The sequence below is a fragment of the Mya arenaria genome, chromosome 14 (assembly GCF_026914265.1).
Source record: "Mya arenaria isolate MELC-2E11 chromosome 14, ASM2691426v1".
Lineage (NCBI taxonomy): Eukaryota > Metazoa > Mollusca > Bivalvia > Myida > Myidae > Mya > Mya arenaria.
Genome location: NC_069135.1, coordinates 12,346,635 through 12,364,689, shown reverse-complemented (window position 1 = coordinate 12,364,689; position 18,055 = coordinate 12,346,635). Strand labels below are relative to the sequence as shown.

The following is an 18,055-nucleotide window of genomic DNA, read 5'->3' as shown; positions in this document are numbered from 1 at the left end:
ATGACGAGCGGAAATGGACACAGTTTTGTTTGTATTGCAGGCAAACATTAAAACATACAGAAGTCTTTGACCTACCGTATTGTTACGTATCGTTTCTGTGTTAACATTCTGTCTGAACTTAACATATGTTTGTTATACCAGCCGACAGTAAATACGCCATATTGTAAGTCATGCTATAACCAATCGTGAAAAATCTGGGATTTCATTGTAATGATCTTTTCTAAAAATACCACACCATATTTATTTCAATATGAATATAAAACATCTCAAGATCACCTAAACATCGCGCAATTTTCATTTGTTTGAGGGGAATCGACAACCAAGCCGGAGTTACAGGCCATGGTACCCACGTGCGTATTGTCACGGGTAACATGTGTGGTATGCACAAGTTTCATTTCAATACCTAGAATGGTTTAATTATTAAGATTATTAAGGGTAAAGCTGTTGCCGGACTAGGCCAATACCAAGGCAATACCTGGACCTTTCTTCGGAAAGCAGACATGAAGACAAATACATTCACATTTTCTTTATTCACAAAACCATCGACAAAACATATCTTTGTATTTGAATAAAAACTTCACACTTCTGAACACAGAAACATGAGCATAGTAACAGATGGGGAATCAACAGTCAAACTACATGTACACCTGCAGAGCGCAACATGTATACCTGCAGAGCGCAACATGTACACCTGCAGAGCGCAACATGTACACTTGCAAAGCGCAACATGTACACCCACAGAGCGCAACATGTACACATGCAGAGCGCAACATGTACACCTGCAGAGCGCAACATGTACACTTACAGAGCGCAACATGTACACCTACAGAGCGCAATATGTACACATGCAGAGCGCAACATGTACACCTGCAGAGCGCAACATGTACACCTACAGAGCGCAACAAGTACGCATGCAGAGCGCAACATGTACACATGCACAGCGCAATATGTACACCTGCAGAGCCCTACATGTACACCTGCAGAGCGCAACATGTACACATGCAGTCATACATGTACACATGCAGTCATACATGTACACCTGCAGAGCGCAACATGTACACATGCAGTCATACATGTACACCTGCAGAGCGCAACATGTACACATGCAGTCATACATGTACACATGCAGTCATACATGTACACCTGCAGAGCGCAACATGTACACATGCAGTCATACATGTACACCTGCAGAGCGCAACATGTACACATGCAGTCATACATGTACACCTGCAGAGAGCAATTTGTACACCCGCAGAGCCCTACTAAGACCTACATGTGAACATGCAGTGGCCTGCATGTGTGTACACCAGTCGAGGCCTACATGTGTACTTGCCGAGCCCTACCTGTGGACTAGTAGAAGCCTACATGTGCACCGGAATAGGAGTACATGTAAACCCCCACAGCCCTTTAGCGCTCAATGCAGTGCCACAGCCCTACATGTACACTGGCAGAATAATACCATACAGCCTAACATTCAAAAACAAGTGAAATAAAGTAAGTGGTTTGATGTAGGATACCTCATTGATAAACACAATTGTAGTACAAGATAATGTTCTCCTGTATAAACCCTTCGAAATTGGAAGTTATAAAATAAGGCACTGAATTGACCACTTCAATAAAGTGAATGGATATTTGGATAAGATTTTATTTTTTGCTAATTTTCAAAACATTATTTAATACGAGTTCACTAAAAACTCCAATGAAGTTAACAGTTTTTGCATCATTAAGCAACTACACAAGATGTTACATAGAGGGTATTATTTGCTTAGAAGAGATCGTTCTTGGTAGGAATGTGGACTTAACACTGCTAACAATACAATAATGTAGGGATTACATTGACCAATAGAAATCCTGGATGTAACATGTGGTGGGTTTGCAAGTAATTACAGCATCAAGCACAGATGGGATTCTACCACTGAACGCAGAAGAATATAGAGCTAAAATGAATCATTGCAGGAATACGAGACAATCAGAAAAAATAAGAAACATAATGAGATTGATTGAATAGCATGCAATAATGTATATCTTAAAAGATCGACGCACTTGTGGTATAAATAGATGGACACATTCACAGTGTGGGATGAGAATCATATCCAGCAATTTTATCCTACACTTGATTCATAAGAAAACACTATATATGGAAATTTGATTTTATGCAATAAAATAAATCAGTAAAGTTGCATTGTAGAACCAGTTACTTCATAGAAATAAACCACTTACTGAATGTACTCGTTGTTACCTAATACCAGCTTCAAGCTAGCAGCTTTAACAGTTACCTGTTACAAAAAGCACATTTAAACCCATTTTCCAATCAACATCAAAAAGTGCCATTAAGTCGATTGGAATGTATATGAAAATGTTTAAGAATAAAAAGCTGTTTCACAAAATGTCAAAAGTATGTACACTCCCTTCAATAACTTATGCAATCTTATTAAACATAAATGTACATATCACATATCAGTAAAACATATCACACAGACAATAAATAATCACCATCCTCCATTTAAGCACAACAATAACATATACATGTAATGGAGGGGCCATACCTCTTGTTTTTTAATAATTTAATAGGTTAAAAAATGTTTCTTAGGCCATTAATTGCTAGAGTTTCATCAATTTCTTTTTGTAAATTGGGGTGGGGTTTAGACTTCCAATATTTCATCGATGACTGTTTCACCTTTGAATATGTGTTCATGCTCTTTCTTATAGCATAAGGGACTATATGCATGTGTTCTAGACGAACCACGATCACAATACATCAACGCTGTAGGTATGAATAAACGCCATTCCCAGATAGTACCGGACAGATACATAAATACAGTCCCTCATTCAACATTTTTATTAGAGTCAAAAATTTTTAAGGGGTGGCAGAAAAAAGAGATGAAAATCTAGCAATTTATTTAAAGTCGCCTTATTAAAATAAAACATTAAAACTCGCCTTCACCGTGTCTGAAATCATCTATATTCACATCACATTAGTTAGTTACATGTAGCTACTTTTCAACTAATATCATGGCCAAACCACTGACAGTTAGTGTCTACACATCTGATAATTGAGTTAATACTAGACTTCCTAACTAGACCCATAATGTGAACATACAATACTGACAACCAGCACCCAGCACACAAACAGACAGTTTGCAAGTTTACAATATTGAAAAGTACATAGTTTAAGATATGAAGGAAAATAACTGCTTAACATATAATATATGTCGGAATGTGCTTTGTTTGATGTACATTTAACTAGTGCATTATGATTTATCAGTAATACTTGAGATGAATATGTGAAGCAGGACAACACAATCTTTAGAATATAGGATGAGGTGCAGAATTGAGATGGATCACCAGTAGAATGTAAACACTGCCCAACACTTCACACAAAGCTTCAGATAATGTTGCACATCCAAGAAAGGAAACTCTTGTTGTATTTGCAGGTGCCCAGGCAAGTTCACTCCCCTAACCAGCGCTGCAAAAATTTAAATACAATATTATTAGGACAGCTAAAATTTGCTTGAAAACTAATCCTGCATGTTTATTCTATAATATTTATGCAATGAAAATAAGCAACAAAATAAATATTTCACTTCAACAAAATTATTGAAAAACTGGTTTATTAGTTGCTATAATATACAATTGAAAAGATTTTCTTATAAACACCCTTCTTAATAATTCAGTCTATCATCAACATACTCAGTGAGTCATGCCCTAGAGTGGTCATTTGAATGGTGTCTGGTGTGATGCCCGTCCCTGGGCCACAGAATGCGGAGTCTTGAGTTTGGATGATGAGGAGAAGTTGCTCATACGACTAGATGCTGTACTGGCTTTTGATAACCGACCTGAAAATGAGAAAGGCAAGAAATTGTACCATTAGTTATGACTGTCAGTATCAGCTGGGCAGCACAATCATGGATGGAATGCAATTCTTAAATATAACAAAGTGGGAAAATTTGAAATTTCAGGCATTTTTTTGTCAATTCTGGGATTAAGCAGATGCAATATCTTTTAAGTGATTCAATAATTGGCAATATTAGAAATAAAAATCATCAATAAAATCATCATTTTGGGCAGCTTTCTCTGTGAAATTAGTGTATTTAACTATAAATGTTGATAAATGTATTTATACTCATAAATGAACAAATGTTCCAAAAGATTTGTTCCCATGCTATAACTCTGGTTCTGCAATAATGCTGGCATGGTGTTAGAAGCCAGACTTTAAGTGACAAAAAAATGATCGCATTGGGTGTTTCTTTTAAGAAATTGGGAAAAATTGTACATATTTGGCATTGGGAATGGGTCAGACAGTCCGACCTGTGAGATGGACAGAAAAAAAGGCCAGTGATTTACACCAATAATATGAAAACAATTCTCTAGGATAATCCAAGATCTGCAATGCTGACAATAAGGCTTTAAAACAATATTGGAGGTAGAATTAATTTGGCAATTTGAACAGTGGTCAAAGATGTCGCTTGTTTCATCAACATCACATTCATTTTAATAAAACGTCCTTAACGGCCAGTTAAGAGTTTTGTTCTAGTTCAATCTGGTCCCAATATCACGAAAATACTTAAATCAAATCTCAAACTCAGTCTCACCTCATTTTACCACATAGCTTCAAAAGTTATTAAAAGTCAAACATGTAATTACACCTATTAAAAGCACATTATGACATTTAACACTTAATGAGTTGATTAAGGCCTGTGGTCAAGATTCAAAGATAAAAATATTCTACAGCCAAAGATGTATCTGAGTACAATTCATTGTTTTTTAACAGTAACTCAAGTATATGTTTTGCTCTAGAAGTATTTCTTTATGAAATATTGGCACAATATTTTTATCAACACATTCTATGAGAAAATACTTTTTCAAAAAGTATAAAATCATGCAAGATTTTTTTTATCATACAGTGCTTTTGTGTGGTAAAATGAGTTGAGATTGAGATGGAGATCTGACTTAAATATTGATATGTTTTTGATATTGGGGGCCAGAGGTAATCTGAAGAAGCTGTGTTCATCAGAATATGAATGCAATTGAAAGGATATGCATTCATCCCTGGGAACACAATAGGAGAGTAAATATTAAATTGTGAATCAACATCTTTCACAGCAATGTATCAGTTAATGTTACCACCAACATAATTGTTACATAGTAGTTCTTTTGTACACCTTTAACTTGCTAATACTCACTTCCTGAACTTTTATCACAGAGGGCGTTGTCCAGGTAAATTCCTATCTTTTCTAGATCTTCCATGGAGAATCTGTCCCGGTTCGCCATGTCCGGAGTGCGTGCTGTGTTACGTGGGGTCTCTGTCACTGCCACAGGGGGTTGACCAGTAAATAGACCTTCCGGGAACATCTTGTACGCCACCTTCATACCTGCAAAAGGAGAAGGCAATAAGTTTCAGACACCCTTTCCATTGATGTACAGTAAAACAATGCCAATCTATACATTGCTTTAAGACATGGTAAGTCAATTCACTAAATAGCAGCAAAACAATTTAGAAACATTTAGAAGACTCTTAGTATAAGCTCTTTAACATAATCTTGTTTCCAAACCCTGGGAATAGAAAAGTTGCTACGTAAACTCTGCAAAACAGCTTCTGTGCAAAACAATTAGTCAAATTTAGTTTTGAGCTAGGCATAATATAACATTCAAGATCAGTGTTTGTAATACTCCTATTTATTATATACCCATCATAAATACACACACGATACATATCGCAAAATACGAAGGTCTGTATTCCTCTCCAGTGACATCATGTCATAACATGTTTCGTTGCGCGAGAAGCAAGCTTTTCAAGAAGCAAATGATTTGGCACAATATGGCATTAACAGTAGAAATTTTTTATTTTCAGCAAGTTTGGTGAAGGTCAGATGAGAATTGTTCAAGTTAGAGAGTAGACAAAGCTTAAATGGCAAGGGCAGTAATCCTGAAGTGCTTCGGGGCATTTGGCTGATTATCATACTTGACCGATTTATTTTACCAACAAATATTTTCAGCAAGTTTGGTGAAGATCAGATGATAACTGTTCAAATTAGACAGTGGACAAAGCAAAAATGGCAAATTTTGACCAATTCAAGGGCCATAATCCTGAAGAGCCTGGCTGGTTATAGAACTTTGCCAAGAATATATACCAACAAACATTTATAGTAGCAAGTTTGGTAAAATTCGGATAAAAACTGTTCAAGTTTGAGAGTAGACAAAGCTAAAATGGCCAATTTTGATAAATTCAGGGGGCCATAACTCTGGAGTGCCTAAAGCGATTAGGCTGGTTATCGAACTTGACCTAGATATTTCACCAACAAACACTTTCATGAAGTTTGGTGGAAATTGGATGAGAAATGTTCAAGTTAGAGAGCGGACAAAGCTAAAATGGCCAATTTTGACAAATTCAGGGGGCCATAACTCTGGAGTGCCTAAAGCGATTTGGCTGGTTATTGAACTTGACCGAGATATTTCACCAACAAACACTTTCATGACGTTTGGTGGAAATTGGATGAGAAATGATCAAGTTAGAGAGCGGACAAAGCTAAAATGGCCAATTTTGACAAATTCAGGGGGCCATAACTCTGGAGTGCCTAAAGCGATTTGGCTGGTTATCGAACTTGACCTAGATATTTCACCAACAAACACTTTCATGAAGTTTGGTGGAAATTGGATGAGAAATGTTCAAGTTAGAGAGCGGACAAAGCTAAAATGGCCAATTTTGACAAATTCAAGGGGCCATAACTCTGGAGTGCCTAAAGCGATTTGGCTGGTTATTGAACTTGACCGAGATATTTCACCAACAAACACTTTCATGACGTTTGGTGGAAATTGGATGAGAAATGATCAAGTTAGAGAGCGGACAAAGCTAAAATGGCCAATTTTGACAAATTCAGGGGGCCATAACTCTGGAGTGCCTAAAGCGATTTGGCTGCTTATCGAACTTGACCTAGATATTTCACCAACAAACACTTTCATGAAGTTTGGTGGAAATTGGATGAGAAATGTTCAAGTTAGAGAGCGGACAACATTGTGGAGCCGCCGCCCGCCCGCCATGGGTGTTCCCATAATACGGCCATCGTAAGATGGGCGTATAAAAAGTGTGTCGTTAAAATCACATTTATTATGAAAACATGTGGCTTTTAAGCGATCTAAACAGTAATGTATGTAATAAAAGGGTTATTAGTACTGCGTTTTGAGCCGAGAGGTTGTAGTCGACTCTCTGTGGATTTTTGAAGATTTTTATTTCACTCGGCTTGCGCCTCGTGAAATCCGAATCTGCAAAAATCCACTCGAGTTGAACAACCTTCCTGATCAAAACGCAGTACTTATAACCCTATTATATAATATTTCCTTTATTTCGAAACTCAATGTCAAGGTAAACATGGGTGCCCCAGAACCAACACCAAAGCTGGTTTACTTACTTTACATATTTTGCCTGCCAAAATGTTTACCCATTTTTATTTTAATATTTTGAACACTTAGGGGATCTGCAAAGGTTAAAATTTCAAACAACCAAAACGCAAAGGCCAATGACAAAAAAAACCCCAAGACAGACAAGCTTATAAATATTTTTTTAAAACTAACCTCCAGAGAGCAGGAAGATGTTATCATATCCCCTCTGTACCAGTGTGGTAACACAGTTTGGCGCTAACTGTTCTGTCTCGTCATAAACAATGATGATCTTACCTGCCTGGTTTCGCTACACAGGAAAGTCAAGGAAAATACATGCATGCAATACATCTAAGTCAATAAAACAATAAATAGTGTTGCTGTCAGTCATCAGCTAATATGACATAAGGCAAGTCAACAGCTAGTAGGTCATTGAGCAAATCCACAGCTAGTAGGTCATTGAGCAAGTCCACAGCTAGTAGGTCATTGAGCAAGTCCACAGCTAGTAGGTCATTGAGCAAGCCAACAGCTATTAGGTCATTGAGCAAGCCAACAGCTAAAAGGTCATTGAGCAAGTCAACAGCTAAAAGGTCATTGAGCAAGTCAACAGCTAAAAGGTCATTGAGCAAGTCAACAGCTAATAGGTCATTGAGCAAGTCAACAGCTAATAGGTCAATGAGCAAGTCAACAGCTAGTAGGTCATTGATGAAGTCAACAGCTAATAGGTCATTGATGAAGTCAACAGCTAAAAGGTCATTGAGGAAGTCAATAGCTAAAAGGTCATTGAGCAAGTCAACAGATAATAGGTCATTGATGAAGTCAACAGCTAATAGGTCATTGATGAAGTCAACAGCTAAAAGGTCATTGAGCAAGTCAACAGCTAAAAGGTCATTGAGCAAGTCAACAGCTAAAAGATCATTGAGCAAGTCAACAGCTAGTAGGTCATTGATGAAGTCAACAGCTAATAGGTCATTGATGAAGTCAACAGCTAAAAGGTCATTGAGCAAGTCAACAGCTAAAAGGTCATTGAGCAAGTCAACAGCTAAAAGATCATTGAACAAGTCAACAGCTAGTAGGTCATTGATGAAGTCAACAGCTAATAGGTCATTGATGAAGTCAACAGCTAAAAGGTCATTGATGCAGTCAACAGCTAATAGGTCAATGATGAAGTCAACAGCTAAAAGGTCATTGATGCAGTCAACAGCTAATAGGTCATTGAGCAAGTCAACAGCTAATAGGTCATTGAGCAAGTCCACAGCTAATAGGTCATTGAGCAAGTCAACAGCTAATAGGTCATTGAGCAAGTCAACAGCTAATAGGTAAATGAGCAAGCCTTTTTAATACTTACCAAAACATATAACATGTTCATTATTCTAACTAGAATTAATTACCAAAGTTACTGTTCGATGAGTGTACAACTATTCCTCAGGAATTTGTCCACAGAAAGGATACAAAGGCTAGCATGTCTTTAGTTTCATAGTTGCAAGCTCTTGACAACATAGCTGATGGATAACTCTTTGCTGAAACAAAACAAAAGCTACAAGTACAATGATGTAACAGTAATGAATCTACAAATATATATCAACATTTGGCCTGTATTGAATGAACTACTAAACATATTAAGCTAGTTTATTTTGTTTTAATTCTTAAAGCTCAGTTTCTGTTCGATTTTGCTTTTGTTAATTCTTCAACCTTTGCCATTTTCAACTAGCTGTCCTAATATCAGTTTTTAAATAAAATTCTTTCAAACATTGTTTCTTTATTTTCCCATGGTACATATGTAGTGTTTAAGGAATATGTACAATAGGTACAGACAAGAGACCCTCTTATTGAAGAGTACATCAATCTGCGCTGTCAAACATCCTTCACAACAGGATCAAGCTAAGCTCATTATTTTTGTTTGAGCACATGCTGGGTAAATTTCTTATTTTGAAGTGTTTAAAAGTAACTAATCAGTATGATTTGAATGGTGAAGTTTTGAGATATTAGGGCCTGTGCTCCAAAACTCATGGGTGTGGTACCTGTGATGATGTGGCACTGATCAAAGCTGTCCTTATCCCGGACATCAAGGAGCAGGTAGGGGCAGCCCTCCAGGACCCGTTTCTCCAGGGACCCATTGTTACGGGGCCCGGGCCGATCTAGCTCGCCCTGTCCTTTTATGACTCTGGAGATGGAAGGAATAAAAGATTAAGAATAGTTTATTTTTTCTTCTATACTAAAATCATTTAGCTGCGTCAAAGACAAACATGTTTCTTATAGAAAGCTTTATTTCAGGGAAATATCAGGCCTGCAATTGAAAATCCCACTCTAGAGAATTAAAAAATAAGTATTACGAAACAATTATATTGCAAACAGTATCCAGTCAACTAAAGATGACTTACTACATGAAACAGATAAGAACCAAGCCTACCCCGCTAATGTAGATCTGTCAGTGGCTTGAGCTGGGGCCCCGTAGTCCCCCTCTGTAAGAGCGAGGGAGGGAGCAGGGGATCGGTCACCGCCCCCACGCTGGATACGCAGGATTTCCTCATCAGCGGTGTCTGGCCGGTATGACCCATCTGTAACACCATACAATAGGTCAGACTGAAGCAATGTGAACTTTTACCAATAGTATAAATATGTCAATGGAATCAAAAATGTGAACAAGTATACTTTCTTTGCGTTGCAATGACAAGAGACTACCTGGCAGCAGAGAACAAATATGACATTGAAAAAATTAATATATCATGAAAGAAAACTAAGTGTGTTGTGTGTATTGTGATGTTAACCTGCCATTTATTCTTTGTATAAACATTTTAAGCAGTATAAATATTTGAAATCAATTAACAGAAATAACCTTGCAGTGAAACTGAAGAATAAAATAATATATTTACTTTATTGTCATACATATGGCTTTTTTCCCCCTTTTTTTTAATTTTTAAGATAACATTATTATTGAGAACATTCTCTGTTAAAAGCCGAAATTTATATAACCCCATACAGTGAGTACCTTGAGGTGGTTTACGGTATGTATTCTAATTCTGGTGACGAAGCTTAATCAATTCTAATCTTTTAATCTCCCAGTTCAAACAGACATATTTACTGTAACCTCTTAATTTATTCTTATCCCCCATTTAACATTAATATAACTAATTCTTCGTTGATTCCAATTTCAGAATATATCTGACAGGCTGCAATTACTAATGCGATCATCAAAAGTCGAATATAGAAAACATGTCATTCTATTCTTAAAATACTTTATAAGATTTTCTGAGACATTAAATTTAATGGTGATCAGTAGTTTGCCAGTGATGTGCCATTAGCAAATATGGTTTGAAATAATGAAAAAGTACTGGCTCATTTAAAGAAAGGTAGTGTGGACATTCCACAGCTTAAAAGAAGAACCCCAGAAAATGTTAAGCAAAGTACTGAATATATGTGAAGTGACAATATATATATGCAACAGTACTAAAATAATGTATTGCTACTGTATACAACTACTTCATGGCCATGCTACTGTATACAACTACTTCATGACCATGCCACTGTATACAACTACTTCATGGCTATAGTACTGTATAAAACTACTGCATGGCTATGCCACTGTATACAACTACTTCATGGCTATAGTACTTTATAAAACTCTCGCATGACTATGCTACTGTATACAACTACTTCATGGCCATGTTACTGTATAAAACTCCTGCATGGCTATGCCACTGTATACAACTACTTCATGGCTATAGTACTGTATACAACTACTGCATGGCTATGCCACTGTATACAACTACTTCATGGCCATGCTACTGTATACAACTCCTGTATGGCTATAGTACTTTATAAAACTCTCGCATGACTATGCTACTGTATACAACTACTTCATGGCTATGCTACTGTATAAAACTCCTGCATGGCTATGCCACTGTATAAAACTACTTCATGGCTATACTACTGTATACAACTACTTCATGGCTATAGTTCTGTATAAAACTCCTGCATGACTATGCTACTGTATACAACTACTTCATGGCTATAGTACTGTATAAAACTCCTGCATGGCTTTGCCACTGTATAAAACTCCTGTATGGCAATGCTACTGTATAAAACTCCTGCATGGCTATGCTACTGTATACAACTACTTCATGGCTATGCTACTGTATACAACTACTTCATGGCACACTACTGTATAAAACTCCTGCATGGCTATGCTACTGTATAAAACTACTGTATGACAATGCTACTGTATAAAACTCCTGTATGGCTATGCTACTGTATAAAACTCCTGTATGGCTATGCTACTGTATAAAACTCCTGTATGGCAATGCTACTGTATACAACTACTTCATGGCTATGCTACTGTATAAAACTCCTGTATGGCTATGCTACTGTATAAAACTACTGCATGGCTATGCTACTGTATACAACTACTTCATGGCTATGCTACTGTATAAAACTCCTGTATGGCTATGCTATTGTATAAAACTCCTGTATGGCTATGCTACTGTATGAAACTCCTGTATGGCAATGCTACTGTATAAAACTCCTGTATGGCTATGCTACTGTATAAAACTCCTGTATGGCTATGCTACTGTATAAAACTCCTGTATGGCTATGCTACTGTATAAAACTCCTGCATGGCTATGCTACTGTATAAAACTCCTGTATGGCTATGCTACTGTATAAAACTCCTGCATGGCTATGCTACTTTATTAAACTCCTGTATGGCTATGCTACTGTATAAAACACCTGTATGGCAATGCTACTGTATAAAACTCCTGTATGGCAATGCTACTGTATACAACTACTTCATGACTATGCTTCTGTATAATTATAACTGCTGCATGGCTATGCTACTGTATGGAACTCCTGCATTGCTATGCTACTGTTTACAACTGCTTCATGTCTATGCTACAGTATAAACCCCTGCATGGTAATGCTACTGTTTACAATTGATTCATGGCTATGCTACAGTATAAAACTACTGCATGGTAATGCTACTGTTTACAACTGCTTCATGTCTATGCTACAGTATAAAACTACTGCATGGTAATGCTACTGTTTACAATTGATTCATGGCTATGCTACAGTATAAACCCCTGGATGGTAATGCTACTGTTTACAATTGATTCATGGCTATGCTACAGTTTAAACCCCTGCATGGTAATGCTACTGTTTACAACTGCTTCATGTCTATGCTACAGTATAAACCCCTGCATGGTAATGCTACTGTTTACAATTGATTCATGGCTATGCTACAGTATAAACCCCTGCATGGTAATGCTACTGTTTACAATTGATTCATGGCTATGCTACTGTATAAAACTCCTGCATGGCTATGCAACTGTTTAAAACTACTTCATTGCTTTGCCTCTGTATAAAACTGCTGCCTGGCTATGCTACTGTATAAAACTGCTGCCTGACTATGCTACTGTTTGCAATTGCTTCATGGTTATGCTTCTATATAAAACTCCTGCATGGGTGAGTAGTATAGCTCTCCTTATTCTTCGAATAGTCAAGCTAAAAATATATGGCAATTGTATGGTATGCTTGATAATATGAAAGTCTTGTCTGAACTGAGTGGGCTGTATTTCCCAGAGGCTAGATATTTGAGCAGCCTTACCTTGAGTTGAGGGAGTCCCTACCATGTCATATTCAGCAACTTGCACAACCTGCAACACATATACATGTACAGGACTTGTATGTGTAGAATATCTCAGTATTAATTACTTTAAATACTCCTATGTACAATAGGCATATTGATGCTTACATTATTGATTTTTAATCCGATTGCTATATTCATGTGAGACCTTGCAATGTGAATTGATGTGAGACTCTTGTCTCATCATATATCTCAACCTACACCATTCATTTCAGAAATCAAGTTATGATATTTGCCTTGTAATGTAAGGTTTTAATTTTTTTTTGCGGTACAACAGTTATCATTCACAGTCTTCATTGCCTTATTCTGTCCAATTTGTTTTAACCAGAATATTGTCATACAGGTAAGCATCAAGATTGGATATATCTACTTGCCAACAATATCGATCAATGCTTTGGTTGGATTCTCTGTTTGAACACTGTGTATTCTTTAAATCCTTGATGTAATATGCTCATTTCACATAATCGAAGATAAACTTGTTTGTCCTTTAATACAAAAAGCCTTAAGTTATTGACAGTGATCCTGGAGATAATAACTAGAGTTATGCTCCAATCTTCTAACAGCTCTGTTTTATGTTCAGAGCAATGACAGTGTAAGTAGGTCCCACTCACCAACTGAATAAATGTGGTGATCTTCATCCGCTTGAAGATCTCATCCTTCTTGTACCGGTAGTCTGTAACACACACAGATCTAAATCAGCATGAATCTTACATGATTAGCAAGGAAACGGAAAAAAAATCAGAAAATACAACACATTTTTTCAGTACAAAATTATATTCAAAAGCAATCAGAACTCACTAGAACTGTTATTAATATTTTCATATAAATTGAATTAAAATGAGGGGAAGTTACTTTGCTATCTCTTAATGCAAGTTTTTCAGAATTGGCCATGCCTTGTCATAACCATTTTGTATTATAGAACAAGAAGCGGCCCAGTTGTAGACCTAACACTGTGTTAATGAAGAAGCCAGCTTGAGGCCTGGGGCAATATGCAGGCAGTTGTAGACCTAACACTGTGTTAATGAAGAAGCCAGCTTGAGGCCTGGGGCAATATGCAGGCAGTTGTAGACCTAACACTGTGTTAATGAACAATCCAGCTTGAGGCCTGGGGCAATATGCAGGCAGTTGTAGACCTAACACTGTGTTAATGAAGAAGCCAGCTTGAGGCCTGGGGCAATATGCAGGCAGTTGTAGACCTAACACTGTGTTCATGAAGAAGCCAGCTTGAGGCCTGGGGCAAAATGCAGGCAGTTGTAAACCTAACACTGTGTTAATGAAGAAGCCAGCTTGAGGCCTGGGCAATATGCAGGCAGTTGTAAACCTAACACTGTGTTAATGAACAATCCAGCTCGAGGCCTGGGGCAATATGCAGGCAGTTGTAAACCTAACACTGTGTTAATGAACAATCCAGCTTGAGGCCTGGGGCAATATGCAGGCAGTTGTAAACCTAACACTGTGTTAATGAAGAAGCCAGCTTGAGGCCTGGGGCAATATGCAGGCAGTTGTAAACCTAACACTGTGTTAATGAACAATCCAGCTTGAGGCCTGGGGCAATATGCAGGCAGTTGTAAACCTAACACTGTGTTAATGAACAATCCAGCTTGAGGCCTGGGGCAATATGCAGGCAGTTGTAAACCTAACACTGTGTTAATGAAGAAGCGAGCTTGAGGCCTGGGGCAATATGCAGGCAGTTGTTAACCTAACACTGTGTTAATGAACAATCCAGCTTGAGGCATGGGGCAATATGCAGGCAGTTGTAAACCTAACACTGTGTTAATGAAGAAGCCAGCTTGAGGCCTGGGGCAATATGCAGGCAGTTGTAAACCTAACACTGTGTTAATGAACAATCCAGCTTGAGGCCTGGGGCAATATGCAGGCAGTTGTTAACCTAACACTGTGTTAATGAACAAGCCAGCTTGAGGCCTGGGGCAATATGCAGGCAGTTGTAGACCTAACACTGTGTTAATGAACAATCCAGCTTGAGGCCTGGGGCAATATGCAGGCAGTTGTAAACCTAACACTGTGTTAATGAACAATCCAGCTTGAGGCCTGGGGCAATATGCAGGCAGTTGTAAACCTAACACTGTGTTAATGAACAATCCAGCTTGAGGCCTGGGGCAATATGCAGGCAGTTGTAGACCTAACACTGTGTTAATGAACAAGCTAGCTTGGGCAATATTCATTAACCACAGTGTTAATGAACAAGCCAGCTTGAGGCCTGGAGCAATATTCATTAACATGGGAGTTTGGGACTCACAGCAGCAAATCTTCTTATTGCACAGCTGTTATTAGAAGAGTGATAATGGTTTTACTGGCCATATACATTTGATATCCAATGTTTAACAATTATGTACACATTTCTGCCCAAAATGCCGATATTAAAGATTATTTACGACATTTTATGACATTTGAATATGGGCCCAGCTTAAAGGTTAAAAACATAGAATGCAGCATACCAGACATGTTAAATATAGCAACATGTAGCTAAGTAACAAAGCCAATCAGACCAATGCATTAAAAGAGGTGAAATATCTCACATTGTTCATTATATCTGCCAGATTACAATGCAAACATCACACTAGTCTCCTGTATTTAACATACCTATGTTTCTGCAGAATGACAAATGAGCTTGCCAATCAAAGTGCCACCTAATCATTGCATAACAAACTGCTTTTAACAGCTGATAAACAATGAAAGCTACATTTCACAGGACAGAATGCCAAAACATACTTAAAGTTCAAAGTAAGGGTTATCCCTAGCCTCTTGAGGCATGATAAATAATGGAGTCCCAATCTGCATGGGTCCACTAAAGAATTACTGGTGAACAAAAGAGTCTAGGTGAGGAGCCTTAACTTTCAAAGGCAGACCTTAACATAGAATAATGCACACATTCTGAGTCAGCACGATTCATAATACATCAATCATATGAAAATGAAGAAAGTAAGAAATTCATTGAAGTCTTAATGACATCAGCTAGGTCTCCAATGTTAATATACATGTATACTGAAACTTTTAAGTCATGAAAAATTATAACCACAAACTCATCAGACAAGCTAACAACTTAATACTGTCACCATAAGCTGGCCAGAACAACTAACACTGTCTAATGCCTGATCAAAACAACTTAATCTAAATAACCTTGCCAGAACAATTTACAATGTCTCTCTAGTCTTGCCATAACAACTTGCACTGTCTCCATAGCCTGGCTGGCCAATACAACCTACACCGTCTCCATAGCCTGGCCAAAACAACATAAAAAGTCTCCATGGCCTGGCCAATACAACCTACACTGTCTCCATAGCCTGGCCAAAACAACATAAAAAGTCTACATGACCTGGCCAATACAACCTACACTGTCTCCATAGCCTGGCCAAAACAACATAAAAAGTCTACATGACCTGGCCAATACAACCTACACTGTCTCCATGGCCTGGCCAATACAACCTACACTGTCTCCATGGCCTGGCCAATACAACCTACACTGTCTCCATGGCCTGGCCAAAACAACCTACACTGTCTCCATAGCCTGGCCAAAACAACATAAAAAGTCTACATGACCTGGCCAATACAACCTACACTGTCTCCATAGCCTGGCCAAAACAACATAAAAAGTCTACATGACCTGGCCAATACAACCTACACTGTCTCCATGGCCTGGCCAATACAATCTACACTGTCTCCATGGCCTGGCCAATACAACCTACACTGTCTCCATGGCCTGGCCAATACAACCTACGCTGTCTCCATGGCCTAACTGCCAAAACAACCTACACTGTCTCCATGGCCTGGCCAATACAACCTACACTGTCTCCATGGCCTGGCCAATACAACCTACACTGTCTCCATGGCCTGGCCAATACAACCTACACTGTCTCCATGGCCTGGCCAATACAACCTACACTGTCTCCATGGCCTGGCCGATACAACCTACACTGTCTCCATGGCCTGGCCAATACAACCTACACTGTCTCCATGGCCTGGCCAATACAACCTACACTGTCTCCATGGCCTGGCCAATACAACCTACACTGTCTCCATGGCCTGACCAATACAACCTACACTGTCTCCATGGCCTGACCAATACAACCTACACTGTCTCCATGGCCTGGCCAATACAACCTACACTGTCTCCATGACCTGGCCAATACAACCTACACTGTCTCCATGGCCTGGCCAATACAATCTACACTGTCTCCATGGCCTGGCCAATACAACCTACACTGTCCCCATGGCCTGACCAATACAACCTACACTGTCTCCATGACCTGGCCAATACAACCTACACTGTCCCCATGGCCTGGCCAATACAACCTACACTGTCTCCATAGCCTAATTGCCAAAACAACATAAAAAGTCTCCATGGCCTGGCCAATACAACCTACACTGTCTCCATGGCCTGGCCAATACAACCTACACTGTCTCTATGGCCTGGCCAATACAACCTACACTGTCTCCATTGCCTGGCCAAAACAACATAAAAAGTCTCCATGGCCTGGCCAATACAACCTACACTGTCTCTATAGCCTAATTGCCAAAACAACATAAAAAGTCTCCATGGCCTGGCCAATACAACCTACACTGTCTCCATGGCCTGGCCAATACAACCTACACTGTCTCCATGGCCTGGCCAATACAACCTACACTGTCTCCATGGCCTGGCCAAAACAACATAAAAAGTCTACATGACCTGGCCAATACAACCTACACTGTCTCCATGGCCTGGCCAATACAACCTACACTGTCTCCATGGCCTGGCCAGAGGAACAAAAAATCTTCTAAATAGTCGAGGCAGAACAACTTAAAATGTCACCATAACCTGGCTAGAACAACTAACACAATCTCCATGGCCTGGGAAGAACAACTAACTCCATCTCCATGGCATGGCCAGAACAACAATACCATGGCATGGCATAAACATTTTTAACCATCTTCAGGCCTGTGTAGAACAACTGACACCGTCTCCATGGCATCCGCAAAAAACTAATACTGTCCCCATGACCTGGCCAGAACGTTTGACACCATTTCCACAGCATGGGTAGAGCA

The 18,055-nt window shown here is 38.7% G+C and overlaps 1 protein-coding gene across 3 annotated transcripts in view; it reads right to left on the bottom strand.

Moving 5' to 3' along the window:
• Nucleotides 1-519: 519 nt before the first annotated feature.
• The window catches only part of LOC128218603 (centrosomal protein of 41 kDa-like), a 30,350-nt gene continuing 12,814 nt past the window's right edge, over nt 520-18,055 (bottom strand). For all 3 annotated transcript variants that reach the window (XM_052926313.1, XM_052926312.1, XM_052926314.1), the window contains 9 exons: nt 13,624-13,685; nt 12,974-13,022; nt 9,785-9,932; nt 9,396-9,538; nt 8,827-8,894; nt 7,570-7,684; nt 5,184-5,372; nt 3,691-3,836; nt 520-3,466 (listed from right to left, as the gene is read on the bottom strand). In XM_052926313.1, coding sequence (XP_052782273.1) covers nt 3,715-3,836; nt 5,184-5,372; nt 7,570-7,684; nt 8,827-8,894; nt 9,396-9,538; nt 9,785-9,932; nt 12,974-13,022; nt 13,624-13,685 — 896 coding nt within the window. In that variant the 3' untranslated portion in view covers nt 520-3,466; nt 3,691-3,714. The remainder of the gene's footprint in view (nt 3,467-3,690; nt 3,837-5,183; nt 5,373-7,569; nt 7,685-8,826; nt 8,895-9,395; nt 9,539-9,784; nt 9,933-12,973; nt 13,023-13,623; nt 13,686-18,055) is intronic.